At 44.9% G+C, this 17,601-nt stretch overlaps 1 protein-coding gene across 3 annotated transcripts in view; it reads left to right on the top strand.

The window, feature by feature from the left end:
• The window catches only part of LOC144792677 (allantoinase, mitochondrial-like), a 410,909-nt gene that overhangs the window by 343,665 nt on the left and 49,643 nt on the right, over positions 1-17,601 (top strand). For all 3 annotated transcript variants that reach the window (XM_078667823.1, XM_078667821.1, XM_078667822.1), the window contains exon 10: positions 11,465-11,637. In XM_078667823.1, the coding sequence (XP_078523949.1) occupies positions 11,465-11,637 (173 nt within the window). The remainder of the gene's footprint in view (positions 1-11,464; positions 11,638-17,601) is intronic.

The raw sequence follows: 17,601 nt of genomic DNA, 5'->3' as shown, positions 1-17,601 counted from the left end.
ACTGGTAGCAGAATTAAGAGGGCTTTGGGTTTCCACCTGTTTTGCCACTGGCTTGACAAGTAACACATTCGCTGACAAAACCCTACACTTTTTGGGACATCTGTGGCCAATAAAAGTGGCTGTGAACTTTTCCCCACGTTTTTGTGTGGGCCAGATGTCCAGCTAGGGGGATGTCATGGGCCAATGTGAGTAGAAGCTTTCTATTCAACTGAGGCACTACCACGCTCCTAGTGGCACCAATGAATGAATGAATAATTTATTGCTTGGTTACTCAAAACCATTACATTAAATGCAAGATACAAAAGTTAAAAAGATAATCATTTTAAAAGAAAAATCTGTATAGTTAGAGTTTGAGGGGCAAGAGGTCCATATTCTTTCAGTCCAAACTACGTTATCTGGTGATCTGGTCACTTAACCAGGATTAGTCATCAACTTCGTACGGGTCTGTTGGATGAATTTGCCAAACATAGCCATCTGTTTACTGTGTTCAATGTATACAGTAGGTGGACTGCCTCCTTTGCAGATCGCGTGCCCAGTTCGAGCAGGATGGGCCTGAGATAAAGTCTGCGCACTAAGCGCAGGGCCGGACAGCAAAGTAGGAGGTGGGTCAAAGACTCACGTTTGTATTTGCAGAGCCGGCACTCCATAATCGCCGTTCTTGTCGACTCTTGGTATATAGTTCTTTAAGAGGCAGGGGGTGTAGTCTGTATGCTAGAATCCTATCCGGCAGCTTGTCTCCTTTCTGGTGAAGAATTGGCTTGGTAGTTTGGTCTGCCCTGTTCCCATGATGCACTGGGCCAGGGACAGACTAATTTGCATATAGCCAGGTTCTGAGCTGGGATGGGGCAGTGAGCTAAATAACGGTGATGGATCAAGCCCTGATCTTTGGACTGGGTAAGAGTGGTCTGCTTAATTCAGACACTCTGTTCATCACCACCCCCTTTTCTGAATCGTAGAATCCTATGTAAGGCTTCTCGGCCCACGGCCTGCGTGAGATGAAGTTTAGGGTTGTGCTCTGTGTGTGGAAGACTTTGGGACTCGTTGAAGCCTCTTTTTTTCCAGCGATTCCAGGTCTAAGGTACAAGTGCGAAGACGGAGTTGCTTTTTGATTGTACTTTTGATGGCAGAGTACTTAATTGTCTCGGGGTCCCAGTTCTCAAGTGCTAGATTCAGAAGGTCTTTGGCCACAGCGAGGGTGGCTGACCAAGGGTTGCCAGGTTCCAAGAAAATGCTTTTTATAACTGCCTTCATTGTTTTCTCTTGTGCCGCTGTTGTAAGATAAAAGTATTTACTCAGGGAAGCCATCTCTTCCAGTTTTTGTTGGTTCAAAGTAAATTCTAGTCGCACTAAGGTGTTCCTGGTGCAGGCAGGTAGATGGAATAGCCTTTTATGTGTACTGCAGTGGATTTTTTCAAGCTCTTTGGCTAGTTTTCCTGGGAACGCTTGTTGTGCATAGTTAAGGGATGGCATTAATTTTGCCCTTATAACTCTTTGGATGGCCGTCATTGTGGGGCTATGTAAAGTAGCGTATAGCTTACAGAGGGCGTAGATGATGCATTTGCCTTTGGTTTGAATTTTTTGAAGGTGGACTCCTGGGCGGCCGGTTTCGCTAAACCAGACTCCCAAGTAGTTGTATTGCTGTGTGCAGTCCAGGATCAGCTGGCTAAGCCTCCACTTTGCTAGTTTTTAGTGCCCAAAAATTACGATTTTGGATTTAGATGGATTGGCCACCAGCTTATTTTTAACATTGTAGATTGCCAGGGCGGTCAGTGCTTTTTGTAAGCCTATTTTGGTGTGATCTAGAAGTACAAGGTATTGCATTAGCTGGATCTTGGTGCTCCCAATCCTGGGTGTGGCTAGAGTGGCTCTGATCAAAGCTTGGCCCATATCTGCTGTGTATAAATTGAACAGCAGCGGTGCTGTTCAATTTATACACAGCAGATATGGTGGCACCAGGTTTAGGGTCTCTGGCCTCAGTGTAAAGGAGCCCTTCCTCCCAATAGACACTGTGGGTGCCACTGACATTTCCCTGCTCCTATGCAGCAGCCTGCTGCCATAGGCTCCTATGCTGATCAAGGCACATCTGTTCCCTAGGGGGTCCCCCTGGGCCCTAGAGCTCTACCTTGTAAGGTTCAATTTCCATGAACTCCGGTCCCTCTGGGTCTGGCTAGTCGTCTCCCTAAGGAGAGGGGTCCTGATCCTTTTGCTGTGTGGAAGCTGTTTCACCAATCTTCCTACCTTTTCCCTTGGCAGGTTGGACCATCATTTCAGGCTCACACTCCCATTTTTCATCCAGTACAAGGCATGGTGCTCTTGTTTTCACACTCACTACCTCATGAATTTGCAGCATGGCTGCATTTGTCTTTCTTTCTGCCTCAGCCCATGCTGAGGTCTCCAGATCATTTCCAAGCAGACAGGTGAATCCCTCCCCAGTCTAATGTCGCCGTAGCCATGGCTTGGTTAGTAGTGACACTGTCAGCATTAGTAACTGGATAGGTTTTTCCAGTCAGGTACTGCTCTGGGGAAACTGTATGTCTCTCACCATGGTGACAATGGTACATGTATACCTCAGGGCTTCTACCATAGTCCCATTCACTACGGGTTATAGCAGGTATCTTTTTTTTAAATTAGGGACCAGGCAACCAAAGTGGCTCACCCTCTCTCCCCTTCAGAGACTAGAACAGCCTTAGTGTGGGCTCAGATTTTATCTGGGTACACTGTTGATCCCATGTGGAGATTTGCCACACCAGTAGAAACTGGGGGGGGGGGGCTAGGGGCATTCTTGTTGGGAAAGGCAGGATCTCCAGTTCGGTGTCCCTTCTTGTTACAGTGGAAATACCATGCCTTAGCAGGATATAGGTTTTCCTGGGAAGAGTTCTTGCCACCCCCCTGAACATGATTTTGTGGGCCTTTAGAAGACTTGTGTTTTATCTTTGAGCTTCCCTTTCTTTTGATCACCTCCAGTGATTGTCTTGGTCACCCTTGTCTTGAGCCAGTGGTCCACCTTCTTTCACAATTCTTAGGGCAAAATTGGACCTAGATCTACCAGACACTGATGCAACATTTCATTGATGCAGTTACTTAAAATGGTAACCTTCCTAAACAAATTAAAAAATCCCTCATAATCCTGCACTTTACTTCCAGTCAACCAGTCACCTAGGGCTAGATGTAGGTAAAGCATATTTACCGACCCTTAAATACCGAATTTTACCGATTCGGTATTTAAGAGTCGGTAAATATGAAGGGGGGGGATGTAGGGAAATCCAGATGTTTATTTACCGAATCGGTAAAAGTCGGCTTTGAAGCCCATAGGAATGAATGGGCATTACCGATTCGGTATTTACCGAATCGTTAAATACCGAATTTCACAAGGGTGCAGGGGGTGTCACTTTGACACCCTCTAGCACCCCCAAAAGAGGCTCGGGTGCCATGTGGCAGGCATACCTGCCCTAAGGGCAGGTCTGCCTGTCATATGGCATAGGTGTGCATGCACACATGTGCATGCACACCGGAATCGGTATTTTAGCATCAAATTGAATTTGATGGTAAAATACCGATTCTGTAAGGCTTGTGGGACTCAGTAGAGTCCCACCTACATCTCAAAATTACCGAATCGGTAATAATACCGATTCGGTAATTTACAGAATCGGTAAATTTACCGATCAGTAAATTTACCGATTCTGTAATAATTTGCCCCCTACATCTCAAATTCCTTTTACCGGTCAGTAACGGCCGAATTCGGCCATTACCGACCGGTAAAAGCCTACCTACATCTGGCCCTATGTTTTTACTGAGTAGTCTACAAACTCCACCCAGGTCTGACTCTGGGATTTCTGAACCCCCCTGAATTTAATTCTGTACTCCTCAGTTGTGAGTTCAAATCCCTCAATCACCGTACCCTTCATGAGTTCATAAGACTCAGCTTCTGCCTCAGTAAAGGTCATTAATATGTCCCTGCACTTACGAGTGAACAGTTCCCAGAGGAGTGTCCCCAGTGAGATCCTCACTTGCCTGGCTACACAAGTCCTTGCATATGCTATGAACCATTTGGTGATATTGTCACCCTACTCAAATTTAGGGACAGCCCCTTTGGGGATTTTCGGGCCATGAGACCCTTCCTTCTCTCTGTTGTTTAAATTGCCTGCACGTCTGCTCGTTCTTTTTCTAGAGCTAGGAGCCTAGTCTCTAGCTCTAGTCCCCCTCGTCACTAGGTAGTTTAGGTGGTAGGTTTAAGACCTCATCATCCTTACTACTGTCAAACATCTACATGGAAATCTTCTCTTTCAGTAGTGGGGTAGTCCTTGCATGCCCTGCCAGAAACTCCAGGAGTTGTGCTCTGTTAAGGTTGGACCCAGTTCTTATGTTTTAGCTTTACAGAGACGCCTTAACTCTCCAACCTCTAGGCTGGAGTAAGGGATGAGGTTGAACTCCTCAGCCATCTTCCTTGGGTTGCTCATTATGTTACTAAAGGTGAATTATTTTTAGTACTTCCCCCCCTAACTTCAATGAGTTTTAAGGTTTCTACAAAATACTACAGGGACTTAATCCAAGGCCTTAACAAGACTTTTAGAAATTTGAAAAATAGTCACTTCAAAAAATGAGTTGTACTGAAGTCAAGTGTTGGATTCTTGTCATGTAATCAGGTGTTGACTAAGTTATTCCAACAAAAGCAAAATCCTAGATCCCACCACTGAACCCTCAATGTAGGAAGTTGACTTTGCATATGCTATATCAAAGTAAGGTACAGTGTTCACAAAGTCCAAGGGATCCCCAGAGGTATATCAGAGGCTAAATTAGATAATCACTAAGCGCTCTTTTTGTGGTAGTGTGGTTGAGCAGTTAGGCTTATCAGGAGGGTGTGTTAAGTATTTATTGTATTCACTCAATCAAGACTGAAGGCACGCACTTAGAGACAGATTCCAGACCAATTCGGAAAGCATAAAAAATGTATACTTATGTTTTTATTTCTAGAAACAAGCAGGACTTGGCACAGGCAAGTAGTATATACTTTCAAATGCAAATCTTTACAAGGAAATGCAATTGTGAATGGAATTGGAATCATTGCAGGATTGTAGGGTTGTATTTGCCTTTAAATGTTTAGAATTCATAGAAATTACTTTTGATTACTCTAAGATTACTTTTTAGTTACTTTGAGTACTTGGGTGAAATGCTGAGATATCACACTCTGGGTCTTACAAGAGACAGGTGAGTATGGCCATTTTTGGCTTAAAGCACAGTTACATTTCTTTTATACAAGAACAGTTCAACACAGAACATTTTAGGAATAAAAATCATAACATTGGTTCCTATGGGATCAAAGAAGGTTATCGGTTTGCAGGTAAGTAACCGATCTGCTAGAAGAGTTTTTGGGGGTTTGAACCAAGTTTCCCCAAGGTTCAAGCAGGCACTCAAATTGCACCACCATCGGCAATGTGCAAGGGGGCCAATGTTAGCCAATAGAGCTAAGCTGGTCTTCGGTCAAGAGCTGCTTAAGAGCAATCCACTCAGGTGTGGGAGCAAAGCTTCTGGGGTTAGGATAGGCACTGCAGGGGCCAACAAGCAGCACAGGAGCTTCATCACCTGCGTCATGGGGGGGCAGCCAAACACAGAGTGCCAAAAAGACTACGGGAGCCCTGTGGTTTTCAATCTAGATCTTCAGTTTGAAGAAAATGCTACAGGGTCAGGCAGGGAGGTTTTCTGAAGGTGACCACCGGCAGGAGAGGTAAGTTGGGTTCTTAAGGGGAAGCCTGGACACCGTTTGTTGGGCTGGCCAAGACTGTAGAATATGGGGTGCAGGAGTGTCTGTAGGCATCGGATCTTCAAACCAGCTCTATTCAGGGGGACTCTACAGGTAGAGGCTGCAGGCATCGGTCTGAAGCTCAAGGTAGTCAGGGATCACCAGATCCCAGGTCAGGGGAGGCCTCCTCATGGTGTTGGATCACTTGAACTCGGGCCAAAGGTGGCGGATGCAGAGTAGTGCAGAACCGCAGAGCCGCCTGGATCTAGGTTCTGTGTTGGAGTCTTTGTTGTGCAAATACAGTGCTCACGGAAAACGGAGCATCCCAGATGAATGCAGAGCAGTTAATCTTGATTCTGGATGGCTGCTGGACATGGTGGGATTTCCCTGTGAACAGGACAAAGTCGGGACAGGCCGATAGGGCTGAGGCCAAAGCAGTTGGTGCCATACTCTTTCTTGGCCAGCACGGCTTGTTGTGCCGCCTTCTTCCTTCCTTGAATCTGAGGAGGCAAGGTGCGGGGGCACCTTTAAATAATACATTTAGGAATGTTACAGGTGTGTGTAGGTCAAGACTAATGGGTTTCTTCCTTGGGGTGAGTACAACCCCCTAGTATGCCACCCTCCAGTGGGAGGGGCCATGAGTGTCTCTAATTGGCTGTGTCCCCTCATCTTCAAGATGGAGGGGCCCAAGATATGTGCTTCACCTCGCTTCCCCCATCTGAGGGGTGGAGTTGGCAAAGGTGGGCACACCTCTCGTCCTCACTTGGTTTTCCCACCAATTCTCCCGCCCAAAGTGGAGGTCAGAACCAGTGAGAGCCAATTGCTGGGGGCAGCAAAAGGTAGGGACAGCTCACAAAGGTGGCAGGCCTTTGAAGCTTCCCCTTCATGGACCCAGCCCATTCTGAGGGACTAGGCATGACACCTCTGCCCAGGATGGACTTTGTGTCTGGACCCAGAAAGCAGAGGCCATCTACCCAGGTGTACAAAACCTGTCTGCTGGTGGCAAATGTGGTAGGCATTCAGTAACCACACTCGGGCTGGTCTTTTTTCAGGGGGCACCTCTAAGATGCCCTTTGAGTACATTTTTAATTAAATCACACACTGGCATCCTTGTGGGCTTAATTTGCTGAGAAGTTTGATACCAAACTTTCCAGGTGTCAGTAAAGCCTTTATGATGTTGTGGAGTTTGTAATGAACAACTCCAAGACGATATGCTCTTTATGGCTTTACTGCACTTACAATTTCTAAGAATGGACTTGGACATTGTAGGGGGTACAGTGCTTTTGTAACTGTACCATCAGCTATGCTTTAGTGCACCCTGCTAGAGGAGTGACTTACCTAGGCCACAGGCAGTGGGTGGCAGGCATAGCACACAGGGATGTGTGCAATGTCAACTCTTCACTTTTCTCTGCTCCAATACATGCAGCCTGCAGCTGGCAGTGTGTGGGTGTTATGATGCAGGGTCCCTAAGGGTGGCACAATAGGTGATGCAGCCCTTCCCTGTTCCCTTTGCTCTTGGTACCCCTGGTACCTTTTACAAGGGGCTTACCTGTGGCCAGAGAGGAGCCAATTGCGGGTACAAAGGTAATTTTTGGGGAAAGAACAGAGTCCCTGGGAACCTGATTGGCAGCAATCCAGGGCCTTCTTTGTGCTGATAAAATTAATCTCGCCAGATGGAATATGTGCTTGTACATCCTTATGACTATAAGGGTTGTTTGGACTGGTGCCAAGTGCCCACTTTCATTAGAGGACATCATATACCAGGCCAACTTCTCACAGTATCCTCCCCCCAGGCAGACCCAATAGCCCATTATGCTGCTCCTCCAAATCCTCTCCCTCCACCATAGGTTCCTCAGTATGCTCAATGGCATTCCTTGACTCTAACCAGGCCTTCAACGCCTTTTGGTATTCCTCCTTTCTGGTCTTGAACTTTTTGCAGATAGCTTTAAGTTATGGCACATGGTAGGTATCAGCACTCTCACCTTCAAATTCAATATCAACAGATGCAAATGATGCTGGTTTAGGACATGATGAAGATTGCAGTTCTCAGTTGCAAGAAAAAAAATAGCCCCAAAGAAAAAGTTCCACCAAATGTATGTGGTTGCGTAATGGTCTACACTATACCCGTAGTGTACACCGATCACTGTATGTAAGACACAAATGCAAGTTCAGATCCTCACTGCTGATCACCAATGTTAGGGTCTAAAGGCATGGGGGAGGGGTAGAAATAGTTCAGTTCAAAGCAAATTGCAGATGCAACACTTTTCACTCAAAGTACCTTGGATGTGTCACGTGAACAAACAAAACGGGCCACAGGGAAGGTGATGTGTCGTTTCTTAGCTCCAGGGAAGGTATTGCGTCGATTCCTTACTGCTGCACAGGGGAGTTGATGCGTCGGTTCCTTACCGAAGAGGAGTTGATGTGTTGATTTCTTACTGCATGGGGAGTTGATGCATCTTTTTCTTACTGTGTCCCCCAACGGTGCGACAGACTTGGCGCCTCAATGCAATGTGACAATCAGGGACAATGTGTAGATTCTTGCAGCCGCAGCGGGGCTTTGTCGGAATCAGTGCAGTGATGTCGGACTTTGGAGATCGTTGCACTCGATGCAACGTGTGGCGATTTCTCGAGCCGCTTCAGGTGCTGTGACGGTTTATTCAGTGATACATCAGAACAGGTACGGATGCGTCATGCTTCTTCCATGTTGCATTGATTTTCAAGCTCCCAGTGGAAAACAGTTCTCCAGAGGTCCAAAACAACAGCAGGTACCTCTTGAAGATCAGACCTCCCAGCAAGGAAGTTCAGTGGAGCTGGTGGTGAAATCTTTGTGTCCCTAAGACTTCGGAACATGAGGCAAGCTCAGTTTCAAGCCCTTGGAGATCTTCCTCAAGATGGGAACACAGCAAACAGCAAAGTCCTTGCTCCTTTCCTTGGCAGTAAGTAGCCACTGCATGCTAACCCCAGACAGCAAACAGCCCAGGGGCAGTATTGCTCCTCAGCTTCTCCTGCTTTTCTCCTTGGCAAAGGTTCCTCTTGATGCCCAGAAGTTTTCTAAACGTCTGGGTTCTGGGCCCCTCTTTTAATACACAAAAATCCTCTGTTCCCTGAAGGCAGAGAGTGTCTGCACCCAGCCAAAACCAGTTGTGTTTTCACCGGTGCAGCTTCTTGGCAGGAGGTAGAGCCAGCATTATTGAAGGCAGACCTGGCCCATTCAGTTTAAAATAAATCTACTCTCCTGTTCTAAATGCAGCCCAGGTATATTCAGCCCAACCCTGACTCATCAGACTCTCAGGAGCCACTGCTCCTCCCCAGCCCCTGTCAGCCAGAGTCAGAGATGCAATACACAAAACTAGCAGAAGCACACTGGATGGCTCAGAAAGAAAATACCTACTTTCCAAAAGTAGTAATTTCAAAAACAGAATATAAAAAGATCACCCCGTCTAAAAGATGTATTTTAACATTTTGAGTTCAGGCATATCAAAGTTTATTTTCCTACCTTGTTCCCAGTGGAAGTTATGTTTTCAAGATGTTATAAACAAACTCCCCATTCTATCAGAATGTCTGTTTAGATCCAAGCTAAAAACATACCTGTTCGGTATACAACGGTTACCACGCATTTTTTACAACGCGGTACCGTTACCACGCTACTTTTACCACGCAAGTCGTTACCACGACTTGCGCTGGGGGGCGCTCCAGGATAGTAAATTGTTTAATTTACTATCCAACTCCTTCCCTAGAGTCCACGGGGACTGGAGTTGGAATAGTAAATTAAAAAATGTACTATCCAGCGCCCCTCCACGCAAGTCGTGGTAACGACTTGCGTGGTAAAAGTAGCGTTGTAACGGTACGCGTTGTAAAACTACGCGTGGTACCGTCATACATCCTACCTGTTCTCATGCTGCTAGTCGTCTAAAATCTCTGACGTCTCTGTTCTCAGCGCCGGGACACCCCCGGAGGGGGTAGCCGTGCGCTTTATCAAATTCCATAAATAAATAAATAAATAAATATAATCCCATGGGAGCAGGTAGCCTTGCAATAGTGAAAAGCTGCATTGGTAGTATTTTACTATCAGGACAAGCCACACACTTCAGGCCATATCCTACCTTTCACATTCAATGCACCCTGCCCAGAGGGCAGGCTGTATTGTATGTGCTTAGGGGTGACTAACATGTAAGAAAAGGGAAGGTTAGGGACTGGCAAGTGTGTGCACGTACCAAGTCGGTATGGCAGTACCAGACTGCAAACAGGGTCTGTAATGGTAGGTCAGAATTACATTTTACAGGCTGCTTCTGTGGGTGGCGCAGTCAGTGCACCAGCCCACTAGCAGCATTTGATTTACAGACCCTGGGCACACACAGTGCACTGTACTAGGGTCTGACTAGTAAATCAAATTTGCCAATCATTAAATCACTAATCCATAACAGCAATTTACAAAGGGAGCACTTTCACTTTGCCACTGAACAGCATTGACACAGTGCCCAAAGCATCTTGACCAGCAAAACGGAGTCCAACACACAGCAAAAAGAAAGGAGGGAAAGGCAAAACAAAAGCAGGGGAGACCCATGCCAACGGTTCCAGGTATAACAATGTTTTACACAAAAAATAGATAGACTGAAAGGAGTAGAGGTTCATTAATAAATGGCAGTCTCAAGAAGGGGTGATGCAAGTCTTGGTGAACGGCGCATTCACCTTGCAATTTGGCAGCTCTAGGGAGGGGAGTGAATGCCTCAAAATATAGGAAGAAGCGCAGACCCTACAACATGTCACAGTCCTTTGAGCATGACTTTTGAGAGATGGAGTGGGACACCTACCAGAATGGACATAAGCACATGCCAAATGTCAGTACCACTATTTATTGTTAAGTATACTCTCTGCTGCCAAGTAAAAGTCTTTAAGTTGCATTGAACATTTGAGTCCTAACCATCCAGGCATCTGATTATCAGTTTAAGTTCATTAGTGAATACTGTGCTCTGAAACAGTCAAAGATAGTGTACATTTGCATTGAGGGAATACTAAGTAATGGCATACATAAAAAGGACCGTGTTATACCTTGTATATGCATTTATGCATCTTCCCTGTTGCTTTGTCTGTAGCTGCTCAGATAGTGTGAATGTACTGCATGGAAAGTTGGAGTGATGATGATGAATGGAATGTTTAGGTGCCTGTGAGGGGAGGTGTGGCAGTTGCAATGGGCTGAGCAGCGGGCGGGCTGCTCCTGGTGAGGCTGCTCTAGGGACAACCCTGAACTAAATTATGGATGTACCAACCCGCAACTAAGACTTAATAAATAATCTACAAACTACACCTCGGCTACCTGACTTTCATCACAGCAGAGTTTGCAATTGGCAGAAGGTATGCTAGACGTATAAAGATCTCCACATCCATTTGCTGAAGGCAGCAGACTCTGCACCCAGCACAGGGATCTGACAACCTTCCAAGCAAGCTTTTAGGGGTTTGTTTTTTTCAGGCAGATTCTCACCTCAGTGAAGCCAAAAACTTAATACAGAGTTGAATGATATTCATCTGAACTTTCAACCACATCAAGAAGTTAGAATATAATTAGATATATTGTGTTGGAATATTCTGTAGTGTGCCCAGCAAAACCTTGTCATGCTGCCATTTGGAGTGGAGGTGGGGACCCTATATGCTTAGCCTTGCAAACCATAAGGCTTGTGACATTAGTACGCAATGACCCTACATTTACTATACTTCTCTTGCTGACAATAGGTTTGTCCCTGTTCTGGACATCAGCATCTCGAAGAGGGTTCAGCCTCCATGACTTAGTTCGAGTAATGTGTGCAAATCCAGCAAAGCTGTGCCAGCTGGAGGAACGCAAAGGGGTTCTCCGCCCAGGGTGGGATGCCGACTTGGTCATTTGGGACCCGGACAAGGAATTTGAGGTGAGTGTAAGCACTCAGATTCTGGGACACTATAAACTTTTTGAATATTGTTGTTCTCTTGTGCCAAAAATAAAATAAACAATTAGACATATTAGACATATTTCTTTGTAGATCCAGTTAGCATTGGTTGGCATTACTAGGTTTAAGTAATCGCCCTATAATAGAGATCGTTTCTAGATGTATACATGATTAAAAACATGATTTGAAAACTGATCTCACCTGTATAAGCGTAATAGCTTGATGTTTCATAATGTATATTTTGTCCCATAAAATTGATTCAATATTTAATAGCAGACACCAGCCAATGGAATCAGTCAATGCAGTAGAGATATAATCATTGTACCAGATAGGTGTGTGTAACTTATATTATTGGCTCTTTCATTCATTATAAACATCATGCTTACATAACACATGTTTAATATTTCATTCCACTGAAGTGGATGAATTAAAAAGGATTGTTCCTTCTAAGCAAAGATGTATGAGATATTAATGTAATGTCTCAGGAGAAATATTCTTTGTTTCTATTCTAGATAATGACTTTAGGCACTCTAGTGTCCATTGAGTCCCATTAAAACTGTTGTTAACCTGGTCGTTTTTAAGTATGCCATAAAGAAAACATTTCTGGGGAAATTTGAGAGGTAAATGTGTTTACTCCTAGGGCTAGAGTGACAAAAGTATTGAGCCTTTATTTTCCAGGTTAGAGACAACCACTGTCCATACTCTTTTCTATCTCTCTTTAATTAACTGTACAAACATTTGAGTCTTCACTTTTCCTATAAAAAGGACTGTAACCCACACCCTGCAGCATGCTTCATTATTGGGTTCCTCCTCACCATGACTGGATTTCTTTGTACCCAATGGTTTCTTGGGGGAGCTATTAAGCAAATGTATGTGTTCTTTATGCAAATGGTCACACTTGTAATCAGAGTTACCACGTTAACTCCTGAAACATTTTTAGATATGTACTCATGCTTCCCTACTGCTGAGGTTTGAAATCGGACCTGCGTTAAAATGTTTTGGGGATGGTAATGGATTATTGAGTTTTAATGTTCACTGCCCTTTCATATGTTTTATATCTAAAAAAATATAGAGTTAAAGTAAGAGCCCTTAAGTCAGAGTCATCTACATATTTCTTCCCTTTCTAGCACTCTCCCTGGGTCAGGGACATTCTTCAGGACAGGTCATAACAAGTTGTGATCCCCAACCAATGTTCTGTTTACCCTTGCCATAGATGTGGAAATAGTGTGGAAAAGTGAATTTTGCCTTGCCATGTGTGCCTACGTGTTCCCCATCCTATGTTATATGTGCATGATCGATATGCATGTATCCCCCTATGATCGATTAAAGACGCAATTATAGTTGTGTCCAACTCTAGTATGCCAGTATCCAGGTCTCGTGAAAGCAACGAGTATTAGGCCTATGTTGCCACGTTTTACAGTGTGCACGTTAATTCATTGAATTGTCCCCGTTTCTAGGCCTCAAAAGGGCCCGGACACCAGATTCAAGCTCCAGTCTCCTGAACTCATTCCGGGGAGCGATGCAGCCCCCACCTGCATCCCTGACCCTTCACTTACTCCCTTTCGCGCAGCGCGGGGCCCGGCCTGGCTCTGCCTGCCTGTCTGCCAAGATTTTGTTATGCTTCTAGTTATCAGTCCAGCTTTCCTTCTTTGCATTCCTAAGCTACTGAACCGTATCAACAGTTCCAGCTATGGTCTAGTCTTTCTGTCTCCATGTAAGAGAAATACTGTATTAGTATTCATAGAATAATTCCTAGTTCACGCAATACATGTAGAATAGATGCATGCACCAGCCTTAGTGTCAAGTAGCCTTTGCCCTGATAACTTTTAGATTCTATCCACATGTACTCCAAACACCAGATACCAGATATGATATAAGTACATGTCGTCCTGACACCGCAGACTTTAGTCTCCTCTTCTCCCTGGTAACACGTCATTGCCCGTTTGCGCGCACCACTAGGTTAAAGGTCCCAGCTGCTCAGGTAGCCCCCTTCATGTTTCCGCCCCATTTCATGACACTTCTGTGACGTTCACATCACATGTCTACGTGCACGCCCTGTGCACGCCTTCTTTTCACGCCCATGTCTTCTTATCTTACGTTTGTCACTAGTTACGCCTACTGTATGTAATGTAATTGAAATGTCTTACTATATATATATGTATGTTAAACTGTAATGAGGCGCGCTGCAGTTGCCTTCCTTCCTATTTTATTTCAGGCTGTCCCGTTCCAGTCCCTTCCCTTTTGCCTGAATAAAATCTGTTCAACTCGGACACATCGGATCCTGCCTCTTATTTATTGAGCTATCTGTTATTGTTAATATAGTCAAAAATAGTCCCGGTATTATTTATTTATATACCACATAATGGCGCCCGAACAGGGACGAGCCCCTTCCTCACGCGCTGGCGATGCAACGCCGGTCCCCTGACCCTCTGCAGCCGTGACGGAACAATACTGTGCACGTGCAGATATTTCTGCTTCAAGTCTCCCTCAGGCCCACGGAGGAGACGGAGACTGCGGTCCGACATCCAGACGAAGCGGTGTGGAATGCGGTTCGTCCCGACCAGAGCCCAAGCCGAGAGAGCAAGGTCTGAAGTATCCGGAGGCCCACCTGTAACCGAAGTTTCCGAAGTTCGTAGTCCGACGTCGTAGCAGTCCAGTCCAGTCCGAGGCCTTCCAGTTTCTGCTTCCCGGTGAGTACCGTCGCGGGGGAAGTATCTAGACAGGATCATTAGTTTGTTCCTGGTCCGTTGGGTTTGGGTACGCAGATCCATTACGAAGTATTCACCTAGGTGGATACGGGTCCGACGTGTCTCTTTATGGGACCGGTATGTTCTGTACTGTTTTAGCAGTGCATCCAGTAATTCTAGTAAGTTTCGTTCTCGAGAAATTCATGTGTTCTGTTTTCAGTGTATCAGGTGTTATTCTGTTCGAACTGTTATTTATGTATTTTTATGTCGTGGTATGAGAGATTTGTATGCTATTTTATTACTGTGATTATTGTGTATTGTGTTTCAAGTGTACTACCGAAATGCCTCTGTTCTCGAAATTACGTCAGTTAAAGACCAGAAAAGGGTTACTCGAAGAAGCAGTTCCTGTCCCTCCTAGGGACAGTCCAGGACATTTTATGTATCACAAGCATGGCTTAGATGCCATAATATATCTAGACTTATGGGCGGATTATACTAAGGAACTAGAAGAGAAATATAGATGGCCCGTATCAGGTACATGGGATGCCGAGTGCATCATGCGAGTAGAAGAAGCATTATGGAAAAAGAAAGCCAGACAGTCCCAGAAAGATGCCATCGAGTTATGGCGCAAAGAATCTCATAAAAGAACCGAAAAAGAATTCAGAAAAACAGAATTAAATAGGGAATCTTCAGAGAAAGCCCAAGAAAGGGAATTAATTGAAGAAGGTGAACGAGTTAGAGCAGAACAGTCAGACAGACAGAGAAATGCCCTTATTAACGGTATGTATCCTCTTCTTGCCAAAAGCAACCCCGGAAGCACCCTGTAATTTTCCGCCGCCATTGGTCCCGACTAAGCTACGTCATAAACCGACCGCAGCTGATATTTTTCTTTCGTCCTATTTGGACGACACAGTACCAGCCTATGCAAATCCTGTTCCGCCTGCTCCCGTTAATAATGTAATTCCTGTTCCTCCAGCCGCTGGTCCAGTGGGTCCAGTTAATGTTACAGTACCTGTTACAGCACCCCCGGCCCAGCCCACAGTACATGCACCCGTTATGCCAGTCACTCTACCAGCCCGTACAGTATTCACCGACGACTCTAGTTTAGGAGCCGCGGGGGGAGGTTCTCCTCGCACCCCGCCTCAACCGAAACGTCTGACGCTGCATGAACTAGCGTTACAGCGTACGCCAAAAGTGTCTACATACGCAGATCTCAAGCGACTTCTTACTGATTGTATATATGATCCAGTTCCAGGCGAAGATCACATGATCTTATATTCAGTACGTTTAAGACGGGTGGCCAGCTTTTTGATCACCCTGCCCGATATGAAGGAACATCTAGACAGAATATATCGTTTCATCCGTACAGGAGAGAATCCAGGAAGTATTCACGAAGCCATGGTTCAAAGAAAAGTCGAGACTCAGCTCATGATTTTAAAGTTCCTGATTAACTGTTTAGTAAGAGAGCAAGATTATCCAGAAAAAGATCAAGAAGAACTGAAAGTCCTGACTAGGTGGAGTGACAATATAGCCGATGGAAAACACAAGACACAAGGTTGTATAGAGAGTATGTACAAGAAGATTCGTAAGGAAATAATACGTATACACCAGAAGGAGGAAGAAAAACGAGCAACCGAGAAAGAGAATGACTCTTCTAGTGAAGAGGTAGATAACGAGAATCCTTCCAGAATAGCGTATGTAGGTAGAACTAGACTTTCCGACCGACATTCACGTCTAGATTACAAAAAATCTTTTCCTCCTCCAGTACCAGAACAGTGTTCTCTTGAACAAGTATTCCAAGCTACCGATCACATTCTGAAATCACGAATAGGGTATAGCGAGCTTAGTACAAGGCATGAACAAGAACTAGCCCGATCAGCAGTCCGATGGACTACTGATTCTACCACTTTTCCAGATGAAATAGTGGCTCAAACTTTTCTGAAACTGCCCCCAGCCGAGCAACGTCTGGTGGGCACATATATGATTCAGCACCTCATTACGCTGTATGAGGAACAACATTCTGATCCAGGTCCGCTACATGATGTATTGAACGAGTTACTCCAATATAGATGGAAATGTCTAGGTACCGATTTAATTAGTGTCATTCTAGAACAGCGCCACAAATACCGAACGTTTCTGAATCCACATTTTGTTCACGTCTCACCCCCAGAAAGTAAATCATTCTACATAGACAGACAGAATCCGTTACGAGAAGTACATCCAGTCAAGAAAGAGGGGGGTGGTCTAGAACGAGTATTTGTTTACACCCCTATCACGAAAATAGAATTTTTAGAGATGAAAAAGTTAGTTCCCTGTCATGATAAAGATCCAGCAGGGTTTCACCGTGAATTAAAGGACATGCTCCGTATGGGAGAATACACGTATCCTGTAATCATTAAAATGTTAAAGGTCTTGTTGCCTGCGGGCATATATGAAAAACTCAAGGAAAAAGAATGGGAGGTGGGAGAGAAAAAGATAGATTGGACAGCTCTAGAAACTGAAGAAAATACACGAGTACCAGGTACCGGTCTTGGGGATAAAGCTAAAGCTTTGCCCGAATTGTTAATACAAGTTTTGCCAAGATTACTAGCCACGAAAAAGGAAGATTGGGATGCCATCTCAGCCTGTAAACAGAAACAAGACGAAGATACTAGTGATTTTTATTCTAGATTTGAGAAATGCTTTATTATTAATAGTGGTCTGAAAACGAGTAGTGAGTCGTATCCTCATCTTTTTGTCACCAAACTAGTCGAGAATTCAAGTCCACAAGTTAAAAATCGAGTATTGAAAGTCGAAAGTACCTGGCAAGCTAATACTCCGTCACAGATGCTCCAGATGCTCCAGTATCACCAGAACAGAATCAGGGAAGAGCAGGAACACGAGAGAAGACGTATGAAAGACACGAAAATGAAAGTACTAGTTGCACAGTCTGTTCCGCAAGACAGTCAGAAGAGGGGTCCGAATCAAGCCAGTCATCCTGCAGCTCCCGTTAAAGGGACATGCAATTACTGTAAACAGCCAGGTCATTTTATAAACGAATGTGCAGTTCTGAAACACAACATAGCTACTGGTAAGACTAAAGAAAGACCACGTCCGCTTAGACAAGAACAAGTTTCACAGACTTCCCAGCCACCACAGAATGCACAACAGTCAGTTACAGCACCGCAGCCTATAGCTGCAACACAACACGTTACACAGCAGATGTACCAGTATGCACAGTCCGAGTATCCAGATTATCAGCCATATTCATGAAACAGCC

This window comes from Lissotriton helveticus, chromosome 11 (genome assembly GCF_964261635.1).
Source record: "Lissotriton helveticus chromosome 11, aLisHel1.1, whole genome shotgun sequence".
Lineage (NCBI taxonomy): Eukaryota > Metazoa > Chordata > Amphibia > Caudata > Salamandridae > Lissotriton > Lissotriton helveticus.
The sequence above is the reverse complement of the archived record's forward strand: the minus strand, read 5'-3'. Positions and strand labels throughout refer to the sequence as shown.